The sequence below is a fragment of the Lates calcarifer genome, linkage group LG8, assembly GCF_001640805.2.
Source record: "Lates calcarifer isolate ASB-BC8 linkage group LG8, TLL_Latcal_v3, whole genome shotgun sequence".
Lineage (NCBI taxonomy): Eukaryota > Metazoa > Chordata > Actinopteri > Centropomidae > Lates > Lates calcarifer.
Genome location: NC_066840.1, coordinates 18,072,916 through 18,098,022, shown reverse-complemented (window position 1 = coordinate 18,098,022; position 25,107 = coordinate 18,072,916). Strand labels below are relative to the sequence as shown.

General features: G+C 37.9%; 1 protein-coding gene across 1 annotated transcript in view; it reads right to left on the bottom strand.

Annotated features, from left to right (window-relative positions):
* LOC108895356 (ecto-NOX disulfide-thiol exchanger 2) overlaps window positions 1–25,107 on the bottom strand; it is a 143,857-nt gene that overhangs the window by 4,690 nt on the left and 114,060 nt on the right. Inside the window, exons 8-14 of the mRNA XM_051072503.1 lie at window positions 22,944–23,050; window positions 19,881–20,001; window positions 15,509–15,696; window positions 10,517–10,657; window positions 5,108–5,164; window positions 4,136–4,241; window positions 1,200–1,285 (exon numbers count right to left, since the gene is read on the bottom strand). Of these exons, the coding sequence (XP_050928460.1) occupies window positions 1,200–1,285; window positions 4,136–4,241; window positions 5,108–5,164; window positions 10,517–10,657; window positions 15,509–15,696; window positions 19,881–20,001; window positions 22,944–23,050 (806 nt within the window). The remainder of the gene's footprint in view (window positions 1–1,199; window positions 1,286–4,135; window positions 4,242–5,107; window positions 5,165–10,516; window positions 10,658–15,508; window positions 15,697–19,880; window positions 20,002–22,943; window positions 23,051–25,107) is intronic.

Here is a 25,107-nt window from a genome sequence, read left to right as displayed (position 1 = left end):
CACCCCCTTAGCGTCATATTTTTGAATGAATGAGGTGCTACACTTATTAATGACCACAGAATCACCAGGAGGTGGCTGGAGTGGATGGATGACAGTGCATGGCTGTCACAGCTGACACCAGGGTTTACATCCTGAATCCCATCTGTGGTTAAGTTTAGGCCAGAAAAGCTCTTTGGTTAAAGTGAGGGAAAGATTGTGGTGTGGTTTGATACAGAAAAAGTTCACTATGACTTCAAAGCCATAAGACACTCTCACCCAATATACATCTGGGCTGTGAGCAGCTTGACTCAAGCTTTAACTTTGAACACAGCAGAGAACAATGGAAGTTTGTCGGAATACCCTGCATGTTGACAAATGACACTAAAGGGCTACCAGGTGCATTAAAAGGTGACGCTAATGGTGTATGTGTTTATGTTACAACAGTATGTAACGAAGAAATGGATGTTGCTGCTGGAAGTTAATTTAAATTATCTAGTCTAACTTATTTTCCATATTAAATTCTACTGGCAGTTACAGTATGCTCCTCATACAGAAAAGAAAAAAACATTACTCTGAGTCTACGTAAAAACAAATAAACTAAAAAAACCAAACCATTGTATGATTTCCTTTAAAATCTAGAGGATGTGTATAATAGGCTCAGATGAATGTTGGTCTGAAATGTCTGTGGGGAAAAAAAGAGAGAGCACGCTATTGACAAAAAACCAGGCCATAATAGCTCAAGGGGTCCTACTGAATAATTTTTCAAAAGGAGACTGTGCATGCAGTGGGAGGAGGTTTTGGATGAAAATTAATTTTGTTGAAAATGTCCATAAAAAAGAAGCTTTTTTGAGAAAGTCCCATACTTCAGCTAGTCAGTTTTCATGTCGTGAACTTACTGCAAATGTAAGTACACCTCTGTGTTTTAAGCCTATAGCCTAACTATTTACACACAACCCTGGTTAAGTACAGTGCAGCTATAAATTGATGTGTGTGTTCATCAACCTTTTCTTAGATAAACAAAGGCTCAATAGGTTTCAGAGTAACTGATGGCGCTTTCCTGCTCCTCAGGCTTGTTTGCGTGCCAGGAGTCTAAAATGGCACAGCAGGACCCTGGCATACAGCAGGCCCATATGTCAGCCCTGCAGGGAGATTTAATCTATGTCACTATGTCTGAGAGGTGTGTATGTGTATGTGTGTGTGCGCGTGTGCCTGCTTGTTACCTTGGTGTCCAAACGCTGCAGGTAAGAACAGATGTACTCGATGCTGGCTCCAAACGGGTGGACATGCAGGAAGGTTGAAATGATCCCTGGGGTTGGACAAATAGGTCACACAGACATGTTAATTAAACTGTCAAAACACAGACTGTGTCAAAAACCTCCTGTTTTTTGAGTTTCTATTTCTTGTCAAACATGACTTTAAACCACAGCTGGATATTTCAGAAATCAGTTTCTATTATTCTTCCAAAACAAGCATGGATGCATCAAGTGGCTTTTCTCAGACTCCCAACACCGTTAAGAGCCTCTTGTATATTGTGGCTCCAGATTAGAGGGAGTGTTTAATGATGGCTTTGATGCCGTTGTCTCTCATCAAAGCCGTGTGCTACAGAAACTCTCCACAAGCTCAACCAAACCATCTGCTCTCAACTCTCAGATAAGGTCAGGAGAGAGATAATCCTCCACCTCTGCCTGTCATTAGAGCAGCAAGAGGCCGACAGAAGAAACAAATACCTTCTACAAAACCAGCTGAGATATGGGTGGTCTCACAATGATCTGACCTCAATGTGTTTGTGCACAAGACTGAAGTTCAGACTGAAGATCACACTAAACAACAAGAAGAACTTTGACGATAGTTCCTATTTTGGCAGTTTTGGCCATTGTTTGTAGAGATTTTGAGAACATTGTACTCCCCAAGGTAACTGATGAGATCTGGGAACAAATCATGTACTTTTTTGTTCAAAAAGTAATAAGGGTAGACTTCACAGCAAATCTTTCTATCCTCTCACAGGTTTCAGGTACTGCCAAAAGCAAAAAGATGGTGATGTTGGAGTGGCTAACTGGCTGCTGATGACCTACTTCAATCAAAAATTACATCTCATTTTTGGTGGCAGGCAGTGATGGGGAAAACTGCAGCACAGACTGTGCTAAGTTCAAGGTAATTTCTATGAAAATTGGCTTTATTATTTCATAAAGCGATATAATAATTATTCAGCTTTTTATGCTTAACTATATCATTTCCTCCCAGCCCAGCAGAAAATGTTCAGTGGCCTGGTGCTGGCCTGTGACCTGGGGCTGGTAAATTCTGATCTAACACACTTTGAAGGTAGGACCAAAGGCGAGTGCATCTCCTATTTTCGATAATGTCTAATCGTACAGGAAATCTGTCTGTGGCAGTAAGAATGGCGGGTTTAAGAGGAACTCATGACCGCACTATCTCTAAAATTCTCACTGTTTTAAATGTTAACTTAATGAGTAAAATCTCACAATTGCTGATAGAAATGATGGCCAAGTACACAAAAATAAGATTCCAAATTTAAATAAACCAGAATTACACTTAAACAGTGCATAAGCAAATGGTTTTAATTGTGTTTTCAGAAGCCCCAAAACACAGCTAACCCTGAAAAGGTCTTTGCAGCTCAACAACTTGTATACTTTTGTTCCTCACTTTTCATTATGCAGCTGTGTCCATCCACATTCAGTGTGGAAACAGAGAACAGGCAAAGAGATTGAACCCTTTGTTTTCTGATGAAACGTTTTCCTTCAGGAGCCGAGTGTCCCTTTTTTTCCTGTGGTGCTCACTTCAACTCAGCATCAAACAAGATGTCATGAAGAGTGATACTGACACAAGAAGGTGCCAGGATCTTTAACTGTGGCACATCTCTGCCTCAGCAAACAGCCAGAGTGGGCGTGAACAAAGGACAAGCACCATTGACTGCTTAACTACCTGTAGGCCAATCACACAGTCATCCTGCTACAATGGGTGCAGGTATTTCTGTTGCTGAGAGAACAGCAGACCCAAATGAACAGACACAGAAACTGCTGTAATTTGCTGAACTCCAGCGCAGTTTGTATTTCCTTTCTCCTACTTAACAAGACGCAGCAAGTTTTATCTTTCATGCTTTGAGCTGGCACATGTCCTTGACAATTAACATGTGAAAATGCAGCGTGCCGGAAAACATGCAGCAAAATAGGACAAGGCTTTGTTTACTTCTATAAATAATGCAGTTTATTATACACATTGGAAATAGATGTTGGCCATATTTTCCATTATCATAAAGTCACACTGTGTTATGTAATCTAATGAGTAAAATGCTCTTTCTCTCTTCATATCTTCCTCCTCTCTCGCTCTAATGGCTATGTAATTACGCACTGTTATTACCTCAAAGTGACTAAAACAAATCACAAAAGTCCAACTGTGCTAGAGGTGGTATTGGTAGTGCATGTTCTGTTATACAAAGGATGGACAGTGAAAAAATGGAACAACACATTATGATATTATGCAATCTCATTCAACAGCTATGTAGTAAGTGCTCCATTTGTGAAACTAATGATATTAAATTTTTGTTGAGACCTTCATTTTTGAGGCCATAATTGTTAGCATGGTGGATTTCTTTTGTGGCATTATTATCATAATTTACATCATTATAATAAAATATTTGTTCCTTTTTGGTTCATCCATCTGATAGTTGTGAGATATTTCAATCTAGATCAGTGGTGGACCGACTAACATTGCCATATCAAGACATACCGCTAACATGGCTTAAGCTGCTGATTGGACTTACAAAAGAAAGAAAAAGTTTGGTTTTCCCAGAGATTAAAGTCTTAATATGAATTCATAAAAGAGTGAATAAAATATGGAAACAGTTGGCCAGAGTGTTCATAGCTTTACTCCTAGAATATAAGATTGACTGTAACATAGCTCATTCATCTTTATTGTGCTTATTCTCTCGACCCAAAATGGCCCCACAATATTGATGTGTCTATCAACAGGTGTGTGTCCTGGCTAAACCAGCTGCAGGTGCATCAGCTAAATAACTAAAATAATGAATGTTTGTGCATGCAGCTTTCATGTGATTGATGTTTTATGTTTTGCCATATTATGGAGATAGGGTCAAAAAGATTAAATTTTCACCACAGTGAAGATCTGTAATCCAGCATACCTACTAATAATGCATCCCTCTCAGAGTGAACAGGACTGGGCCATTTTGCCTCTGGAAGACTTTCCTTCTCCTGACTGCAGAACACCACTGATGAAGCTGTCACATCCTGCAGAAAAACGCACAAAAAAGCAGTTTGTGTCAAACTGCAAAGGTCACACAACACTGCTAAAAGACCCACAGAACTTTTCCACTAAACACTGGTGCTATTGAAAACCATAAACAGGACTGTGGGTACATGTTTGAGGGTGTGTGCATTCATTTACTTGCCAATGCAAATGCACAAAAATGTATTAATAAGCATGAAAGGTGTTTGCACTGTAAGCAGATGCAGAAATAGAAAATAAACACAAATTAATCTACATAAAAAGAAGGACAAGAAAATGAGCAAAAGATAAATTAAGCCAGCAGCTAGAGTTCTAACAAAAGGGCAAGACAAAACAAGAGAGAGAAAACACTAACGATGCTTACGATCAAGCTGTTGTTTACCGATACACCAGTCCCATACACAGAAGTGAGGACAGATGACCAAATCTGGATGTGTGTGTGTGTGTGTATGTGACAGAAAAAAAACATTTGGCCATGTGTGCCTTGTATGAGTGAAGTTTGTGGCAATGCAAGGTGGCCTCCTACTTCACAGTTTTGCCTAGACGAATCAGGACGCAATGGCCTTGTCTTCAAGTTCTCATCTAACGTGAGAGTGTGTGCAACTATGTATTTGAGTGCATACATTTACTGTATATGTATGTGTGGCTCCGTGTGCTACGGCACAGGTCCTTCATTTTCTAACCTAGTTGTGTCTGGGTGATTTATTCAGTGACATATACAATCCCTGTGAAGATTGGCCTGTAATGATATGTCATGTTGGTGGAAGATTTAAGGGAGGAGAGCAGAGAGGCAGAAAGGAGGAAGGGAAAAAATAGAGGAAGACAAACATTTAGCACAGAGTAGTGAGGGCTCAGTTTTCCCACTTACATTGACTTGATTAGCACTCTTTTCGCTCCCCTTGTCATCTTGTTTTAACATCTCCAACTGGAGTCAATTAGAAAAATGAGAGGAAATGTCAATGAGAAACAAGTCACTCACTAATGCAATCAGACACACCAAAACTCAGCCTCCATTCCTCTCCGACTCTCTCATACACACACGCTGACACGTACATAAACATGAATGGCGTCAGCAGCAGTTTGAATGAGGCCTAGTTTCAGAGGGACCTTTTCTGTTCAAGTCTGCGAGACAAAGTTGCAAAAAGAGAAGTCAAATAGTTTGTGTGAATATATGGCTACACGTCCCAGAATAGCAGTGAAAATGATTGGTCCTTTACTCTGCAGTGCTGCGCGGAAAGTCACTGGTCTATTTGATCAAAGTCAAATCCACGACACAGAACACATTCAAAGAGTACCTTTTTGAACGCATTTGAATGGAAACACGCTGGTATAGATGACAAACTGACACACTGATTAAAATGATTAAAGTAGTTTCTCTTTCATGGTTGAAGGCGGTGATAACATGACAACGGTGCTGACAGGTGTATGATGAAAGATGACATTGTGAGAGAGGATTAAGGAGACTATGGAACTGATATAGTAACTACATTATTAAACAAATACACAGTATCAAGAAATAATGCAGCACTGACGGCTACAATCCTGCATGAATGCGCACAGTGAAGGAATGTTTGCATGGTTTAATATGTAATCTACCATCCAATGTAAATACTGACCAATCCTGTATGAAAGGAGCTGAAGCCATGTAACATGTGGTGGTATCAGTCTTAGTGTGTATACAGTATGTTATATATGTAATACTTTTATCTACCTACTGTATGATAAGAAGAAACTGCCTGGTCGCTGGTTTCCTTGTGCTTGTTGAATATAATCATCCCCATTCTGATGATGAAACAGTATCATAAAGGAGCGGTTACAGTAAGTAAATGCACACATTTGCAATATCTATAGCCTTACACAGTCCCATAAGTCATTTTCTAGTGGCTATTGCTTTACAGCTGCATTCATGTCTCTAAACCTCTGTTTTATTCATGAGTACTTCTTGATTTTAGTAATATTTTTAATCTTTATTTATTTCTCTGCTGCTCCAATGAGCAACATTTGAAACAGGAGCTGATCTTCATAATAGGTTAATATTCTGCTGAATTACATGATGAGACATGTCAAGTCACTGTGACCTGAGTTAATGCTATTGAGAGATTTTTTTAAGGATCTCTTGAATTTGAATACTGTATGGGAGAACTGTAACCAAGCTATGCACAAAGCTGGGCATTTTCAGTTAACTTAAGTCCACAAAGATAGTGCTCTGCTCAATGGTTCGACCTTGATTTAACAGCCTGGAAAAGGGCAAAATTCAGGCACTCAAATGGAAGAGTTGTATATGAAGTTTTGATAAAAGTTACATAGCTCATTCTGACAATAACTGTACAAAACCGACTGATCTTGCCCTTGCAGGTCTTTATCAGTGTTCAAATGAGGAGGCATTACCTGAATCTGACACTTTATTCTGACACTTTACACTCCTTCAGGTCTATGTACTGACTGGGTAATTGGGACAACAGCTGTGGATAAGGAGTAGTTTGCTGTGGCTTGTGCTGTGTCTAGGGGCTGGTCTGAGTGTGATGGTTGTGGTGGAGGCTGATGTAGTGCTGCATGCTGAAGGACTAGGTGCGTGTGCTGTACATGTGTGTTTCTATTGGAGGCTCAATTGCAGGTGTTCCCTCCTGTGGATTCCTTTTTTTCTCTGTTGACAGTTGGTCTCTCACTGACAAAGGGCTCATGGAAAGTTGACATGCTATTGGGTTTTTTTTCATTCAAATCTTGCTGTTTTGACCACCTGAGCCCCTTTTCTTCTCATCAATTTACTTTATCTATCACGCACCTCTCTCCCTCAGGTTTCTCTGCCACCTTTTGTATTTGTACTCTACACACAAGGATGGAAATAACACATAAAATCAGTGTATGAAGACATCACTGCATTATTCAAGCATGAAAAATTATTCATAGCTAAAATACAGAAAGTGCCACAACTTTGTTGCTAGCTATATACAACATTTATAAACTGCCATACTTTCTTCTGATTACCTGGCGAACGGACTTGTTTTTATTTCAGCTACCGGCCAGGCTCACAAAGGTCAGTCAAGAATGGATACCACGTTTAACAAATATGAACTTTTAGGAGGGACAGAAGGGAAAAACACCACACCACACATACACAAAATAATGATGCACACCAACACTGTTGTTTGCAATAATGTGAAAGGATCTTAAAGCCTAGAGGGAGGATGGTAGTGTTTTCTCCAGTTACATAAAAAGCTCATAGTTGGATGACTGTCTCATGGGAAAGTCCAAGAATAGCTGGACATAAGGCACTGTCATCTCCTTAACGTCATCTGAGGACAATACCCTCACTGAGGTCCAGATGACAGAGTATCTCTGCTACTGTACAGCTCTGCTTGTTTGGAGAGGGAATCCTCCTGAGAGCAGGAAGAGATGATGATAGAAGAAGTGAAGAGAATCTTCTCCAGCAGAACAGTGGAATAACTTCAGAAGTTAAACCCAAAATCTATCATCTCTGCTGAGAGTCGTGATCACAAAGACATCAGCACCATGTCCTGTATAACTGTAGTCTATCACTCATTGGCAGTAAAATCTACACAATAAATGAACCGTAACTTGTATTAGAAGTATAGATAATGTTTCATTTTATGGATCTGTAATGTCTTAATAATTTCCAAGGAAGTTGTCGGTAAATTGTAATTTGGTACTAATTGTTAATTATCAATCATAATATTAAATCAATTTAAATCTATCTGTCATTACTTCACTAGCTTAATACAATATGAGTGTGATGAATTGTACGTCTGCCTGTAGAGTCAGGTTGTCTGAATCTCTATAGGAGAAGAATATTCTTTAGGTTAAACTGGTAGTTAAAAGGAGCTAATTAATTGTAAGTGAACCACAAAAAACTATCTCTGTCTAGAGTATCAACAGTAGAAGGAAAAACAGCAGCCACAATGTGCTGAATGGAACTTAAGTAAAGGAACTCCTTTCACCACTAGTACTTCCCAGGTGAGAAGCTACACCTCCTGGGGCAACATCAGTCGCTCACAAAACAACAGCTGTCCCACTGGAGAAACTTGCTCCATAGTATAATTCCTGCTGAAGCTGCAACAATCTTTATCACTAGCACAGGGCTGCTGAGGAAAGTTTAGAAGCAGTTCTGGACAGAAACAGGAGGAGCCACACAGGGAAGCCTTGCAAAGAAAAGATGTTGCAAATCCAGTCAGTGTGGCTGCACTGCAAATGTATTCTGAAATTAAAAGGGGAGCCAAGTGGCAGATTCCCTGCTCCTTTATAGTGTATTTTAGCACTGTATTGGGCAGTGAGTGCCTAGATCTTAAAGTGTTGTGGACACCAAATAACTAACTAATACACAGTTCAAATATCTGCAGTTTGGTGATTGTCTATCAGCTCACAGCAGACTAACTTGAGCAGCTCTGTGGATCAAAAAGATGACCTGAGAGCAGAAAGCAAGCCACCAGAGTCATCAGGTACCACTTGACAGTGCCATTTTAGTATTATCATTATCCAATTACATAGCTGATTGAACTTGAAGCTCATTCTCATGTCAGCCCTGAGCCAAAAAAGGCCAGCATGAAATGAAAACATAAGAGGTAATGGAGCACACCTGCAACTGAATAAGATCTTTGTTGTATTTCAGTGGGTGACCTGCAGTGAAAAATGTTCCTGCCTCTTATGGAGCAGAAAAACACTATATTTCAGTATTTTTTCTATGAGGTTCACGTCAGTTGAGTCCTTCATAGCTTTTATCTGCACTGAAATTCAGGGACAGATTTTACACAGCATGTAGCAACAAACTGCTTCACGTACGTACAAACTGTAAATTTTAGTTGCTCAGTGTAACCACAGTTTTCTGCTGTCAGCCTATGAGTAGCCTCATTAGAGTTGTTTATCACTTCTGTGCCTCACTCAAGGGCACCTTGATGGTCGCTGTTAAACGGAGGAGATCACGCACTTTTTATTTCAGTTTGAAAACTGGTCCAGAAATACATTAATCACTTACCTTCTGGTCTGTTTTTTCTAAAATTCTCCTAATACTGACTCTCTCTAACCAGGAAGAAAATGGTTTGTCCTATTTTATGATCTAACATCAATGTAACAGCCTTACAAGAACTAAATGGAAGAGATGGCAGTGATGGCATTGAACTTCAGAACTACAGACAGTAAAGCAATCTCATTTGGATGTAAAAGTTCATTCAAGGATTTTATGTACCCTCAAACCTTCAAATGAAAATACACAGGGAAGAGTTTCAGGCAGAATCTTGACTTGAGTCTGAAACTGTGCAAAATCATTTGAAATTTCTCTTTAGAAACATTATGACTTCTTAGTTTATAAATAGCAAGAGGGTTCCGGGATCGGTGATAGACTGGCAACCGCTCCAGGGTGTACCCTGCCTCTCACCCAATGTCAGCTGTGATTGGCTCCAGCCTCCTGTGACTCTTGAAGATAAGCAGTATAGATAATGAATAGATGGATGGATGGATAGTTTAAGTGTAATTCCCTTTTAACACTCAATTTAAGTTATGATCCGTAAGACCTTAATGACATCAAACACACTTTTTGATTCTATTAATGTCCTGAATTTTCTCAGTGTATTTACACTCTGTAATTACCATTCCAGTTTTTATTATTGGTGGTGAGGTCCACAGTTCCCCCACCAGATTCCAATTGCCTTCACACACGAGGAAACGATGCATGTAAATAATTCAGTGTTCAGTTTGTAATTATAGCTCCTTTTGGTATATTTACACGCACTTAAACAGGTTACTCTGAGAAACACAAGTAACTGGAGAACACATTCACATGCACTACAGTATAATCTGCTTTCTCTAGTTTACTGGAACACACTGACTGAAATCAGCCTCACAGTTTTTTCTCCCTCAGCTGTATCAGAGCTGTATTAAGTTACTGCTAATGCAAACCATTTCCTACTGCTGTTCACATTAAAGGTGTTCAACAGGCAAGACATGGGGTGGCTTAGCTTATAGAATGTTGTATTAAACTACACTTGCAGTTTCAACCGTGCTTTTAACTTTAAATCCAACCTCTGATATTGTTTCAACTTACTTGCTGGGTTGGGACAAATCATTAGATGCCACTTTAAATACACTAAAATCTTCCCACTATGCAATATTCGTCATGCATTGAAACTTATTATGAAGTAATTTCTTTCTAACTATTAGACCACAAATGAGACACTTTTTTTAGATTCAGTATTTCCATTTAAACACATGAACACAGTTTTTCCTTGACTTTCCGTGCATGTGTGTGTGTGTTTGTGTTTCCTCTGACCTGTCGTGTGTGCGTGGTCTGCAGGCTGTGCAGTCCTTCCTTGAGGTTATGGATTTGGTTCTTCAGCTGCTGTTTGTCCTCATTATTCTTCTCAAGCTCTGCCTCCCGCTCCTTCAACTCCTCCCTCATTTGCAGAAGTTGCTTAACAAGAAGAAAAGAAGTTAGCCATTGATGACTGTGTCAGCAATGTTTCACCAGTGCTTCTTTCCAGCAGTCTCTGAAGGAGAATAAGATCATCTAATGCGGGGTTGCAATACCAAGCCCCAAATCTTGACTCTGGTGAATCAAAAGATAAAATTCTTGTTGAGAAGAAATCTTAAATAAGGGCTCCCCAATCAGCTTCTTCTTTTAATGTGATGCTGGACAATTCATCAGTTACAGTGGTGCTGTGCAGTGTGAGTCAAGTGAGGTGAAAATTGAACACTGGTCTGGAGACAGGGAGCCAGGAGTGATTCAGCTGGTCAGTGCATAATGAGCTCCTCTCCATATCTGGAACCTCATTCATACTGAGTATTATAAATATGTTTTCTGCATACTCTACTCAGATAATGAATGATCCAATTGCACCCTAATATTTTCACATTATGCATTGTTAGGGTCTGCTTTTGGTTTGTATTGTGTATTATTTTCAGCATGCATGTTGCAGAGGAGGTGTGTAGATACTGCATGTAGCAAAGAGCACAAAGTAATCATATCTGGGAACATGATGGTGGTCAAGTGAGAAACTGGCTTTGCCAAAATCAACTGGCTTTGGCAAAATTACTGGAGATGAAGAAGAGAGGGAAAAGCAAAGCTGGTTGAATTACATCCAAAACACAACTCACATACTGCAGCAGTTCCAAAATGTTTTACACATGTCATTTTGATAGAATTAAAGCAACAAAATGTAACTTTGCTGAGCAACAGTGCTAAGTATTGGTAATTCTATTGGCAGTGGTTTTCATGGACAGAAAACAAAGCCTATCAATCATTTGACCAGAGCTCTGACTATATAGTCCCACTCACTGAACTGCTGCTGCTGTAACAAACAAGCCAAACTCCATGAACACTGGTTTTTAATGACTTCTACGTCTTTTTAACTGATCTACAGTTAAACATTACTATTGAACTTGCTGGGCCTGATTCCAAGCAAGTTCCCTCAGTTAGCGGGAGATGGTACCTATTCACATAAGATACACAGTGCAAGAATGGGTGTTCGGGGTGTGAAGTGGGAATGACAGAAGCACCATTATCCCTGCTACAAGTCAGTGTACCGTCAAAATGATTCTGTAGCTGTTATCTTACGATTTTAGATTTTAAGATAAAATAGTTTATAATTTTGCTTTAAATGAGAAAACATGTAAAGAATTACCTTAAAATATTGCTGTATTGTTAGTGACAATTCACAACTGTTTTATCAGTATCATAATGCAAACAGACAGATCTTTGTGTGGGTCAAATTGTGTGTTTTACCTCACATCAACATTTCCTATACCAGATTTCATTTTGAATGTGTAAATTGGGCATTTTTGTCAGAGCAGGTGCATCACAGAGAAGCTTGAGGGCTGAGAAATGGTAGCAGCTCCTACTTAACACTTTAACAGACGTTAAATCCAAAATTGGAGTGTTAATTTAGTGTCTTGTCTCACACAAAACACTAAAATCAGAACAATGAGCAGCACTGGTACACAGTCTGTTATCACTGTTATCACTTGGGGCTGAATTGAGTATTGGCAAACAGCAGAGGCGAATCTCCACATATGCAACCTGCTCCTTTAAGACTGAACTGTGTCAAAGAGATAAACAGAAGATTGCTGTTGCACTTTTCAGCTCTCTGATGGAAAGGTGTTTTTCGATTGTGTGTTGGATTGTGTAGCACTGGATTGTGTAGCACAGGCGTGCTCATCCTGCCTTTCACATAGTCTTAAAAATGTTAACAGCAGAGCTTGCTACATTGTTTAGTTGAAGGAATAATGTAGCTGAAATTCTATTCTTTACATGAAAACTTTTTTTCTTCCCACCAATACATTTGGGATGTATAGGCTCCTCAGCTTGTTGTTATACAGTAGTTAGCCACAGTGACACGCACATTTTATCATGCGGGAAAAAGGCTCCGGCAAAGAGAACTTAATTTTATAGGGCATAACTAAAGAGGCACTTGGGAATAAGCTAAAATAAAGACAGTATAAATGTCTTTTAGGCTTCAAGGTGAACATTAATTCTCTCCTACAGATCATTCAAGAGGAGTCATGGAGGTGCAGACAGGAAACATTTATCTACTGATTATGCTTCAACCTTTTAAAGGCCAGAGAACAACTGAATTTCAAACTGGGGGAAGAAAGTAAAGTGTTCAGACTGTCAGCAAATGTTTTCATTTACGGACACATTTCATGAAGGTAATTACAATGCACTTTAAGAAATGAGAAGAAAGTGGGAACAAACTCCTGCCATGACAATACAACTATATTTTCTATGACATCTCTTCCCTTAAGTAAGAATAACTACAAGCTGGGGCTATTTGACAACACAGCAGGTGACTAGAAAAGTGGATTGCTGCCTGAGGAAGTGTTTTCTTTTTCAAGTGACTTACTAAATGTTCCTGAGGATAATATTCTATTAAATATGGCCTGAAGCTGTGGTTCTCTATGTCGGTCCCCAGGACAAAGACTTACTGCTTTTTTCACTTTAGCCATTTAAAGGGAATCATTTATGTCTAAATGCCAAACTCTGTTCTGTTTAATCAAACAACAACAAATTGATTTGCATCCTGGTCCCTCCACAAACAAATACAAACGCTATTTCAGATTAGAAGCGTCTGTAACACAAGTACAATAACCATTACTATGAGTAAATGCTGCAAAGAATTCAGGATTAAAGGTGCAGTACACAATTTTCCTGAAATTCCACTGAGGTAAAGAAACTGACAATGTTATGGTGACACACTGGTGGTGTCTGAATGTAAGTATATAATTTACTGTAGCAAAACAGCAGAGTGACAAACCTATACGGTAGCTCTGTGTGAAGCATCTGCAACCTAAGTGTCAATTGTCTCTCCACACTGCACTATTAAAATGAATATAACAACATATATTATAACAACATATTGTTATTAGGCAACATTACAGATGTCAGCTTAAAATTACACAAGTCTAAAGCATAAATATAACTGTAAATGCATATGTTACTGCTGTGGGAGTTAGTGCATAAATGTGTGTACTATATGGCAGGACTGTAGTGTAATGTATAAAATGACCAATGAGAAACAAAAAACACCAAAGGAGGCAAAGTGAAGCATGCATTAACACAAGGGCTGCAACTGACATTTTCTTTTATTGTTGATTAACTTGGTTAGCTTCTCTGATAATTTTGGTGTTAAAAATTTTTTCCAGAGCCCAAAATAACCAGATTACTTAAATGCCTTATGTTTAAGTCTAAAGTCTAAAATCAAAAGATATTCAGTGTATTCAGTTTACAAGCTTACAAGGTAACTGTATCAGTTTAAAAGATAAAACAGAGAAAAGCAGCAAATCCTCACAATGGAGAAACCGGACTGAGAAAATCTTTGGCTGTTCTGCTTGATTAAATTACAGAATTACTTATGTTGATTATTTAATCAACTAATTGACTCAGCTTTAATTCCCACCACCATTAAAACCACTTTCTGAGGACAGTGGGTTTAAACTCATCTTAAATCCTGAACTGCAGGGAACATATTTACAGAGCAACAACCTACATGGCCAGCCTTGAAGCTCCTACACAGCCATTGTCCACCCACACAGGTGTTTTCACTTAATCTACCTGATCAGAGCTTTTCTCAGGAAAGTGTGGGAGTGTACAAACTGTTCATGATTGACTTTCTTTCTTGTTTTTTGTTAGCTTTGTTGTATCTGTTGAGGCTGTAAAATGAGCACCTTTATCATCCTAATTGGTACATGCAGTTTGGTGACCTCACATATTTCCCAGCATATCTCAGCCCTGCATCAACCCAAGCAGAGGTCAAATCACACAGAATAACTGAAAACACCTGTGGGGGTTGAAACCAGGTGTGCGGCATGAGCGCTAATGATCCATCCTACTTGCCTGAGAGGCTCCTGGAAGAAACACACGATGAACAGAAATACTGAGGGGACAGGGGTATGTGATAAGTTTCACTGGCTTTCACATATCTTATTTTTTTACACTATATAACCTAAATTCTACCTTTAGCATGACCACAACCTTAACCTCTGACATATCTGAGATCCATTTTAACAAACCTTGAATTTGGCTGCAAAGAGAACATTTTCTTCCTTTCTCCATCTTGAGGTTTTCAGGCTAATCTACTTCAGACTTTATCTTTGCAATGGGCTCAGTAGAAAAATACTGTAAAACCATTCTATTTACTTAACAGAAAAGTTCAAAAGGTCATTTATTCTTTCTCTAATTGCTACCTTTCTACTTCAGTTGTAGCTTTATGGTGCACTCTGACAAATGTGACAACTGGTAAACACTGATTTCTCTGGAAACCTACACCTCAGCTTGTGTCTTTACGTTCAGGTAATTCTACAGTGTCATGGCCTTGAAGATGATCTATAATTTCTCAGATCACTGAAGTACAGACTGATCTTATCTTTCACTGAATCACAGTTACTGTACTGACAGTACTGTCAGCTATGATAAGCTAAAGCTGCAATGATTTACAGTAAAAAAGCCCACCTCTTCCTATGAGTTTACAATATCATGTGCAATAGAGGAATGCTGCTTTAACAGCAGTAAAAGTTTAAGTCATGATGAATGGAACTAAACTAAATGCCTTTTCTTTTCATACCCTGTCAAAGTACCTCCTGCATGACTTAAATCAGGCTTTTTGTTTTCCTAATAAGCGAATAATTTCCAAGTATGAGTCAGGCAGGATAATGTTCAATGTATAAAAAAGTAAAATATGTATTATTTTATTTATAGAGAACCTTCCATTTGATGTGAGGTCTAATATCAGTGTGAGTCAAGTATGCAGGTTTCTGTATTGCACCCTACCTTCTGCATGCCTTGCAGAGCCTGCTGTAGGAAGCTGAGCTGCTGTGAGCGTGTGTTGTCCTCCTCATTCCTGATTGGTTGGTTCTTCCCTTGCTCCTGTTTGAGCAGCTCCACTTCGTTCCTGTAGGCGTCCAGCTGGCAGCGCAGTGAGTCGTTCTCCTCCTTTAAGGCTTCTGCCTGGGAAACACCTACAGATTCATACACAATGACACATCATTAGACTGCTTGAGGAAGAACCTTTCTCTGTAGGTCTACTGTTCAGACATGGACTCAAAATTCAAATTTCAGCTGTTTTCAGGAAAGTTTGGGAAACTGGTTAAATATAAAGTATATTCATAAATGCTAATAATCAGTCATATATGAGATTTAATTTCACAAATCTGGGAATTTTTCAACAATTACCCACTGCTGAATATCAAATTATACACTCACGTCCACAGACTTCACACTGTAACTCAATTTATCATCAGCCTTTTTCTTATTTTACCTCAAAAATAATAATACCATGAAATATTTCATAATGCTGCTGCAAAGTTAATTTTGTTTAATCTCAGTAGCGGGAAAAAAAACAGAAACAGAAAAAAAAAAAAAAAACCCAAGAGACTTTTAGACAAAGAATCGTTCTCTTCCTTGTACATTTCTGTAGTGAATGCAGAGTATGAGAGCCTTTAAGAAATTATTTTCCCATGCAGGCACTGAAATACGATCCCTTTTGAAAAATGGCAGGAGTGTTTTTTATCTCTAAATAGGCTTTTGACTTCAATAGGATTCTTCATTCTCCTATTCTTTTTTTCCTATTAACTTTCCTGAAGAAATTTAATTCACTCTGACCTCAGTGCGAATAAAAGCAGAACAAAGCCGATTTACTGATTTTGATCTGAAATCCACTTCTAATATATTAATAAATGCCTCGAATCTGATTTTTCAGTACACTCACAAATAGAGGCTTGAAAGTCTAATACTGTGCTAACTCTGAAATAATATCCTGCAATAAGCAAAGGTTTGGCCCATACAGTGTGTATGGGATATGTGATACATTTCATGGATGAGATTATGCATCAAATGGTCAGGGTTACATTAGAAGAATTTACCCTAAAGAACAGCACATTACACCTATCTGGCTAATACCTAATTAATAATCATGTCTGCTTCGGTTAATCTTTTAACATTTATTTAGCCACGGACTGAATGGAAGTTAAATTTCTGAAACACTGTGTTAAAAAACTCTTTCTGAAGCCTCAGGACTAAAGAGATCCATCATGCAAATGTGTTTTTGTGAACAGGCTTTGATATTCTAAAGATTTTGTCAAGAGCAACAGTTGAAATAAAAAAAATTACATTGGCTGCACTCTGAGTTTAGCAGCTGCTGCTTGAATCAAATCAGTTGTTTTGTGATCACAGAGCCTTTCCTGTTATTCATTTAATGGCTTGACAGTGCCCCGCCATCCACCTGTGGCACCCTGTCTCCTAGAAATTATGATCACATACAACTAATTTGCAATAGCTCTTACTGAACAACACGATTTATGCACTCATACCACTTGGCAGAGGTTAGGGAAAGATCGTGGTGTAGTTTAATAAAGAAAACACTCACAGTGACACAGACGCAACATGTATTATTAACATTTAACAGAGACCAATGACAGACAGGGATGTGAACCCCAGTCTGTGGTGAGACATTCATGCAGGAAGCGTGTAGCACACTGGACTCAAGTGGTGTCAAAGGTAATCCACCCCAGCCACCTCCCTGCAAATCCAGTGCAGCATATATGTGGTACTTCATTCACTTGTTTCTGATCATACTGTGGTCCATGAATGGATTATGTTTTTCACCACAATTTAACTAGAAAAACAATTGAATATTATATCATTGTTCGAGGAAACAAGGCTTGTAATACATACAGTATATGACACTTATTTTGAGCCATATTCTTAACTCAAAGTGCTTTGTTCTTCCACGGCACTTGACAGCATTAGTAAAATTCTTTACATATGTACTTGCCACCACTTTCACACTTCAAACACCTTAAATATTGAAGGTCCTTCTTGCTGCGTCTCTTTGCTGTGTCTTCTCATTTGTCTTTTCTCTTTTCACTCAACCCTTAAATCAGCAGGCCACTTAAGGGTTTTTCAGGGCGTGAAACAAAATCAGTGCAAATACAGTTTGAACAGTTTGTATTCATGAATGCATATTTCATGAACCCATATTTTTGGGGGCAATTTAGACCTGAACAAAACTAAAAAGAACTGGAGAGAGGCTGTGTGAATAGGTCTCATTCTATGCAGCACTGCAATAAAGTAAACTATAAAATATACTGCAAACAGATTGTGTAGAGAGGGATGTAATAATCATTCACATTTTCTATTGTTAATCCAATTATTTTCAGTGTGAACCTGCTGTTACAATATCTGTCGATCAAAATAAGAAAGACACCCAATAATAAGACGTCTAATATTTCATCCAGAATGGTGCTAATAGGTAACAATCATACTGAAGATAGTAGCAAGATGATATAGATGAAATGATATAGATGGTAATTTCACGCCTACATTTAACATGTAAATCACATTAAGATGTCACAGCAGTGTCTTTCAAACACACATTTTAATTATACCCTCCTTATGTAATATGTATGTTTCTGTGTGTTGGGAAATACTTGATGTATTATTTATTCTCAAAGTGTGTGTAGAAGCATGATTAAATTACTGACTTATGGAAATATAAAGATGATATGGAGACCCCAGCTGTGTGTAAGCATATGTGTGTGTGTGTGTGTGTGTGTGTGTGTGTGTGTGTGTGTGTGTTTTCTCCCAGCAGTATTCATTGAGGCCTAGATGGGGTGAGGATAGTATTGATTATCAAGTCTTATTAACTTGCTGCCCAGGGAAAGCCAACAGTTTGGCCAGATTCTGTCCAATTTCCCCAGTATTTGCCCTGAATTTCCCCAGTGAGGAGTGTTATCGACAGCAACAAACACATGTACCTACCTGTATGCATGCACACACACACACACTAGGAGAAGCACAGTTTATTTTCCCATTAATCTGTGTACAGTGACAGAAGACCCTTGGCCATAACTTGAGATTTAGTTTTCTTTGCACTTGTGTGTCTGTGTACATTGTGTTCTTCATACTCAGCTACATAATTTATCAAATTTATCAAATTCCACAAAGTACACCACATATTTTTATCAGTGCAAGCTTTAGCAATAGTTGTGTTATTCCCTGTTTAATTTTCCTGTTTTTTTTTGATTGCATATCAGATTTATCAGTGCAGAGAGATTCACTGTAGTAATAACAACAAAGCTTCTCCCAATATGAAGCCTAAAGGGCATGACTTTCCTTTAGAAAAGAGAGCTCAAAAGATTAGCTCTGTTTCCTTTTCTGCACAGCTTATTTATCTTGTGTTGTGTTGCCTGTTTCTAATATCAGATTACAGGTTCTTTTCAGAGGCAATGCAGGTCCAATTCTGTATGTGTGTGTGTGTGTGTGTGTGTGTGTGTGGTTTAGGATTCAGTGGTTTTTCATGCTTCCACAGGACTCCTTTGTGACAGATAATTGTGATGCCATTTTTCGTGCAACCAATTTGATTGACCATAATTTGTCTATAGCTACTGTACTTCATGATTTTCTACATTCTCCCTTAGAGAGGAGAATCAAACGTTGTACCTACACCTCCAGCCTTCCATGACCATAACATTATTTCTGACCACAACAACATTTGATTTTAGATTTATCAGCTGAAGCAGATTAAATGTGTGGCTAGTGCAGACAACAATAGCCAAATTCAATAAGTGGCGTAACTACTTGTTTTATGTTTTACCACCTCTAACCCTTATGAAAAAAAAGCCCTCTCCAATGTAATTACAATATAAAAGCTCTAATTGTGTTTTGAGTATATAGTTCTTTAATACATCTGAAACAGGCAAACTAAAATTGCTGGATTTTTGAATGTGGTCTTGATGGCCACAACTGTCATGTAGTTCAGCACATAATCAAATAAATGATATTGCTAAAAAATGGTAGATGTAAATAAGTAAGTAATCACAACTCAGCTTGCTATTTGTGAGATTTTTCAAAAAATAAAGGGGAGTAGTGTTCTACAGTTGCAAGGTGATTGATGTCTACCAGTGCACTGTTAGTAGCTTGTTAGAACAAAGTATTGTCTGACTCAAAAAAATGAACATTGTAAGAGGTATTATTGCAGCCAGTTTGATATAATAGTTACAAAATGTCTTTTGTGTGTTTTGTTATTTTCTTCTGCATTTCTGCATGTCAAACAATAAATACACCTTTTAACTGCATATTACCAAAATATCCCTATGCACTGCATATACATTACAGTGAAGTATCACAGTATGAGTTTCTTTACCCAAGTCCTCTGAGTCTTTACTGTTGGTAGCGGAGGAGTCCTCCATGTCATCATCAGACATCTCCATCTCCTCCTCTCCCCTGATGTCTATCAGCTGCTCATTGTGCATGTTTCTAATCTCCTGAAAAACACAAGACAAACACCAATTATCTATCTACACTGTGGATTTCTTGTATACCCACTCTGCTGCTCATACTGTAAAACAATAAGAATTTTTCACCCAATAACCAGAGAAAGAAAACCAATGCAGAAAGTCCTGCAAGCACACGCACACACACACATACACACATACAGATGTCCATCTGTTTAATGTCTAGATCTGTGGCTAAGATATTATGTGGTAAACCAACTTTGATTTGGTACTTTAGGAGGATAAAATATTTCAAATATTGTGAAAATTTTTTGACCTTCACTCTAGACACCGTTAGTCTGTTAGTCACAATTTGAAATGCTGGAAGATTATATACCATACACTCTCTCTCTCTCTCTCTCTCTCTCTCTCTCTCTATATATATATATATATATATATATATATATATATTTTATAGCCTCATAAATACACACACACAAATGAGCGCTATTATCATACTGGAAGGCACAAGGCCTTCCTCCTCTGCTTAATGCAGTGTGAAAGTATGTAACAGATAAAAGACAGTGGGATTAAAACAGGCTGTTGAGCATGTTAAAGAACTAAAGATCAAAGAGCACTGTGATCCATCATGAATCCAATGTCTTGCTGTTAACACTGAGAACACCCTCAAATAACATCACACAATGCTTCAAAGTAGATGTGCATATAACAAAAAATATATATCTTTCTTATGTCTGTTTGTTACATATGTGATTTACAACTACTGAAAAATACATCACCATTCAGATATTTTCTGACCAATAAAAAGTAGAATAACAACACAGAACAACTGTGCGCAATAAATGCAATTTTGTTGGTGGTTACATCTCTACATTTGTTTCCCTCAACCATCTACTTTTCAATCTGGCCACTTCAATTTCCTGTGCCATGTCAAAAGAGAGGAAAAACTGGCATTCCTTTGGAGACATAACAGGTTTCACCTGAGTGAGGGCAAGAAGAGATGTGACATTTTGCCTTTGCAGATAATTTCCTCTGCAGTTGAAGCCTGTACACTAATATAATACTAAAACTATAGTTTACAGCACATCAATCTTTGTCCAAATGTTGTTTTATTCAGAATAAGATTGTCCATTTGAAATGTATCAGCTTTAATGGATAATCTTGTATGCAATTTTTCTATCTTTGAAGAGAGTCATTGAGCATCAAGAAAGTGCCTTAAACTTTAAATGTACTGTATTTAAATCAGTCTTATTACAATCTTATTACAGATATGGCCTGACTGAGGCACTGAGAATGATTCCGGAGCTTATTTGTACTTACGTTGAACACAAGAGGCTTTTGAAGAGCAGTGGAAACAAACATCAGGATCTGAACATACACTCAACGTGTGAGCTACAACCTCTGATGCAAAGGCTATTGCAATTACACTAGGAAGTTGACAACAATAGAGGCATGGTGCTCCGCCTAACAGCAAATCAATATTCGTGGGTTAAAGTGTAAAGTGTGATTAATGTATCAAGACTCTAAAGTGGACAGCTCCCTGCAGTGGTTCTGAATACTTGCTAATGTCATAGATCTATTTCTGGAAAGTTATTAGCATTTTCATAGTTCTGCAAGGGATGGAGCAGAATGAACGCTATTCTCTTTTGATACTGTACATGAATATTCACAAAGAATAGGGCCTCATTGACATTCAACAGCGAAAATGTTTCAGCAACATGCTGTGACAAAGTTTGATTTGTAGTGATGTGTGTTTTCTGTGTGTGGATGTACCACATTATGCGCAGTGTGTGTCTATGAATGCATTAATACGTGTGCATGTCTGTGTGTAAAATACTGTTGATTACACCCCTAACTCAACTGTTTCTAAATTCAGGCATTAAGACACTCTCTGCAGTTTCACCAATCAGATCTGCACCTAATGCTGCAGTCTCTATTATAAACAACATAGACTCCGTTAAACACAAGTCTTCACCATAATTAATGTGGCATTTGTCTGACAGTAAATAATTATTTTAAAAAGAAACGCCCTGTCAGTTTCTAAAAAAAAAAAAAAAAGATGAGATGGATAAACCTTAAATTTTTGCCTAGACAAAACATGGAAACCTCTCTTTCACTTTGTTTATCCATAAATGGCTATGAGCAGCAAATGACGAAGCAGCTTAGAGCAGCAGAGGTGCATCAATACAATTAACTGCTCACTGAAGCCTTCATAGTTCAGAACCTCATTAAGAAGATCACAACTTTAAGATCACATCTACACCTGGTGTTAACATGTGATCTGTATCCAGATGTGTTATCTGGAGAGCCTCTCCACTTTTATTTTAATAACATTCTGAATCCACTCAAGTGTTGGATGCATTAACACCTTGCATGAACACATGATTTAGCCTTTTTATAGAAGGTCTTCAGATACAGATTGCATGTTAATGCTAGGTACAAACAGAATTACCAAGATTACTGAAGAAACTTGAGGCAGACAAAGGAATAACTACTGTTACAATGAATGTTAATAACTCTTTGTTTCAACTCAACTTTGCTTCAAGTTTTTATGTTTTCTATCTTCTTATGCTAGCTTTTACAGGAGTCAGACAAACAATGACACATTTGTATGGACACAGTGCTCACAATCTAATACCTAACTACCTTATTTTTTGGTAGTGTCTGACACTATCCATGCAGTTTTAACTGATCACATGAATTTCCAAGTGGCCATTACAGCTCCTAATAGGTTGAACTCCCTTAGGAGTGCCTCAGGGTTCAATTTCAGGCCCCTTGCTGTTGTTGAAAAAGCTAAATACACAATGAAGCTTTTTTGAGTTAACTGCAAAAGTAGAAACACTAAAATACAAAAAAGTATTGCTCAAATCACTGCTGACTGGTCTTTACTGAAACAGCATACAGATATGTACATCTCTATACATGCAGCTATAAAAAATGAAGTAATCTTATGGGAAAATTAAAATACCAACCTCAACCTGCTTATGCCATATGTCCAGGTTCTTGCGTTGAGCTTTAGAGAAATGGTCCCATGCCTTTTGTTTGGAAGCAGCGTGGAATACAGACACAATCTGTTCAACTATGGTGAGGAGGAGAAAGAGAGAGGGAAAGGAGAAGAGTAAAACACTGACGTGAGCTGCAGACAAAAGGCCTGTGTACAATAAATATTTCAGACCTTTGTCAAATATTGATACACTGTGATTAATAGATGTTGCCACATAGCACAACACCAGAAGTCCCACCGAAACTCTTCTTACTGTATTTCTAAACTTAACAGACAGCAAACTGACCACATGTTCCAACCTCCCTCAACCACTCACTCAAAATGTATTTTCCTCATCAGTTTTGGTGACTGTCCCTTTAATGTCATTATTATAACAAAGTTTTGTTCATTCCAAAAAAGTCCTCTTGGCAGTTTCTGTCAGATATAAACTGTTTTAGATTCTTTCTTCAGAATTTAATGGCATTATATAAGTAAAAGAAGAATGAGGCATAAATTCAAGGAAAAGAGAAACAACCAACACGCTTCACTGTGGTTTGGCTCTAGACTTCTTCCCTCTTTCACATGCCATTGACATAAAGATTTGCAATTTTTGTCACCTATAGCCCAGTACTTAATTCTCAACAGATTGCTACACAGCACTTATTATTAACTTAAAAGGATTCAATTACTGGAGACACAGAGATGGCTGTTTTCTCATGAAATTGGTTCTGATAGTAGAGCCCATGAGAGATTCTCCGTTGTTTAGAAAATGTGACAATAGCTAAAAATGGCTGCTGTCCACTTGAAATTGTTTTACAGAGAATATTTCAGATAATACACCATTCTCAGGGATTCAGTTGTTATAAACGAGTAGCATCATCAATGAAAACTGAATTGATATATATACTTTAAAATAATATCTACTGTAACCAGATAGGACTATCGTGAAGCACACACTTAACATTTTGCATTACTGAATCCAGATTTTAAGCTGATTTAGAGATATTCTCTGTAGTGTGAACAGAGACTGCTTTATGGCATAAAGTTGGCAATATGGATGTTATTCTTCCAGTGTAAGTTGTATTAAAGCTTCCAAAGTGTTTGGCTCTAGCAGATGGTAGGTTGAGTCAAAAACAGATATATAAAAAAACCCCTTCCATTGTGTTTATTGTCTTTCCTGAGGGAAAGCAGGAAAACTTTCAAAGAAGCAACATACCCCATATGACACAGAAGTAATATGTTTCATAAAAAATCTGGTTCTAATTTTGAGATCCATTTGAGTTGTAGTAAACATATGAGTGTTAAAAACATTTCTGAAGCAAAAGTTAAATTACAGTATATTGTAGTTAGGTGAAGTACATGTAAAGTCTCAGCCATCTCTTTCTGTAAAGACACTCACAGAGGCAAGTGTACAGTACATTTGAGTGTATGTGGTCAATATTGTTTGTCATATACAATAAAACAACAAACATAATGTAACATAATTCATCATAATGTGGCTTACACAAGAGAGACATGAGTAAACACTCATGAAAATCACATGGATAGAGATTTTAGACAGAATTATATTTGAAGTATTTAAATATTTTTTTTCATGCCTGCTGCCTGATTATGTTAGTCAGACCAAAGACAATTAAACTAAACATGCACCTATAGTCAGTTGATTTCTTATTATTTCAGTTACTTCAATTATTTCATAGCTCTATTATAGAAATTATATCTGTTATTTACACTGTGTTTATTTACACAAAGAAGCTCTTTTCTTTTGTGAACATTCAGCTATTTGACAGTTAAGTGATATTGAGCCATTGTGTTATCAGTCTTTAATCTTCTCACCTGTGATGAGATGACAAATGCCAATGCAGACTTCTGTGATGGCTGTCCAGGCCAGCGGGGCCTTCATTTACAGTCATAAATACTCCAGCATTTATAAGATGCCAAGATAAACTCTTTTATGTTTTTTTGCTGACTGGCTGCCTTCTTTGCCTCTCTAAAGAGACCATCAGGGTGACTTGGAAGCTGAAGACAGTGAACTCAGCATTTCATCTGAATAGATTCCCTCCATCACTCAGTGCAATAACATTATAAAAACAACAAGCTGGCGGGGGAGCTTGATGTATCTTGTCACTGTTACATTCTGCATCCTTGCTACT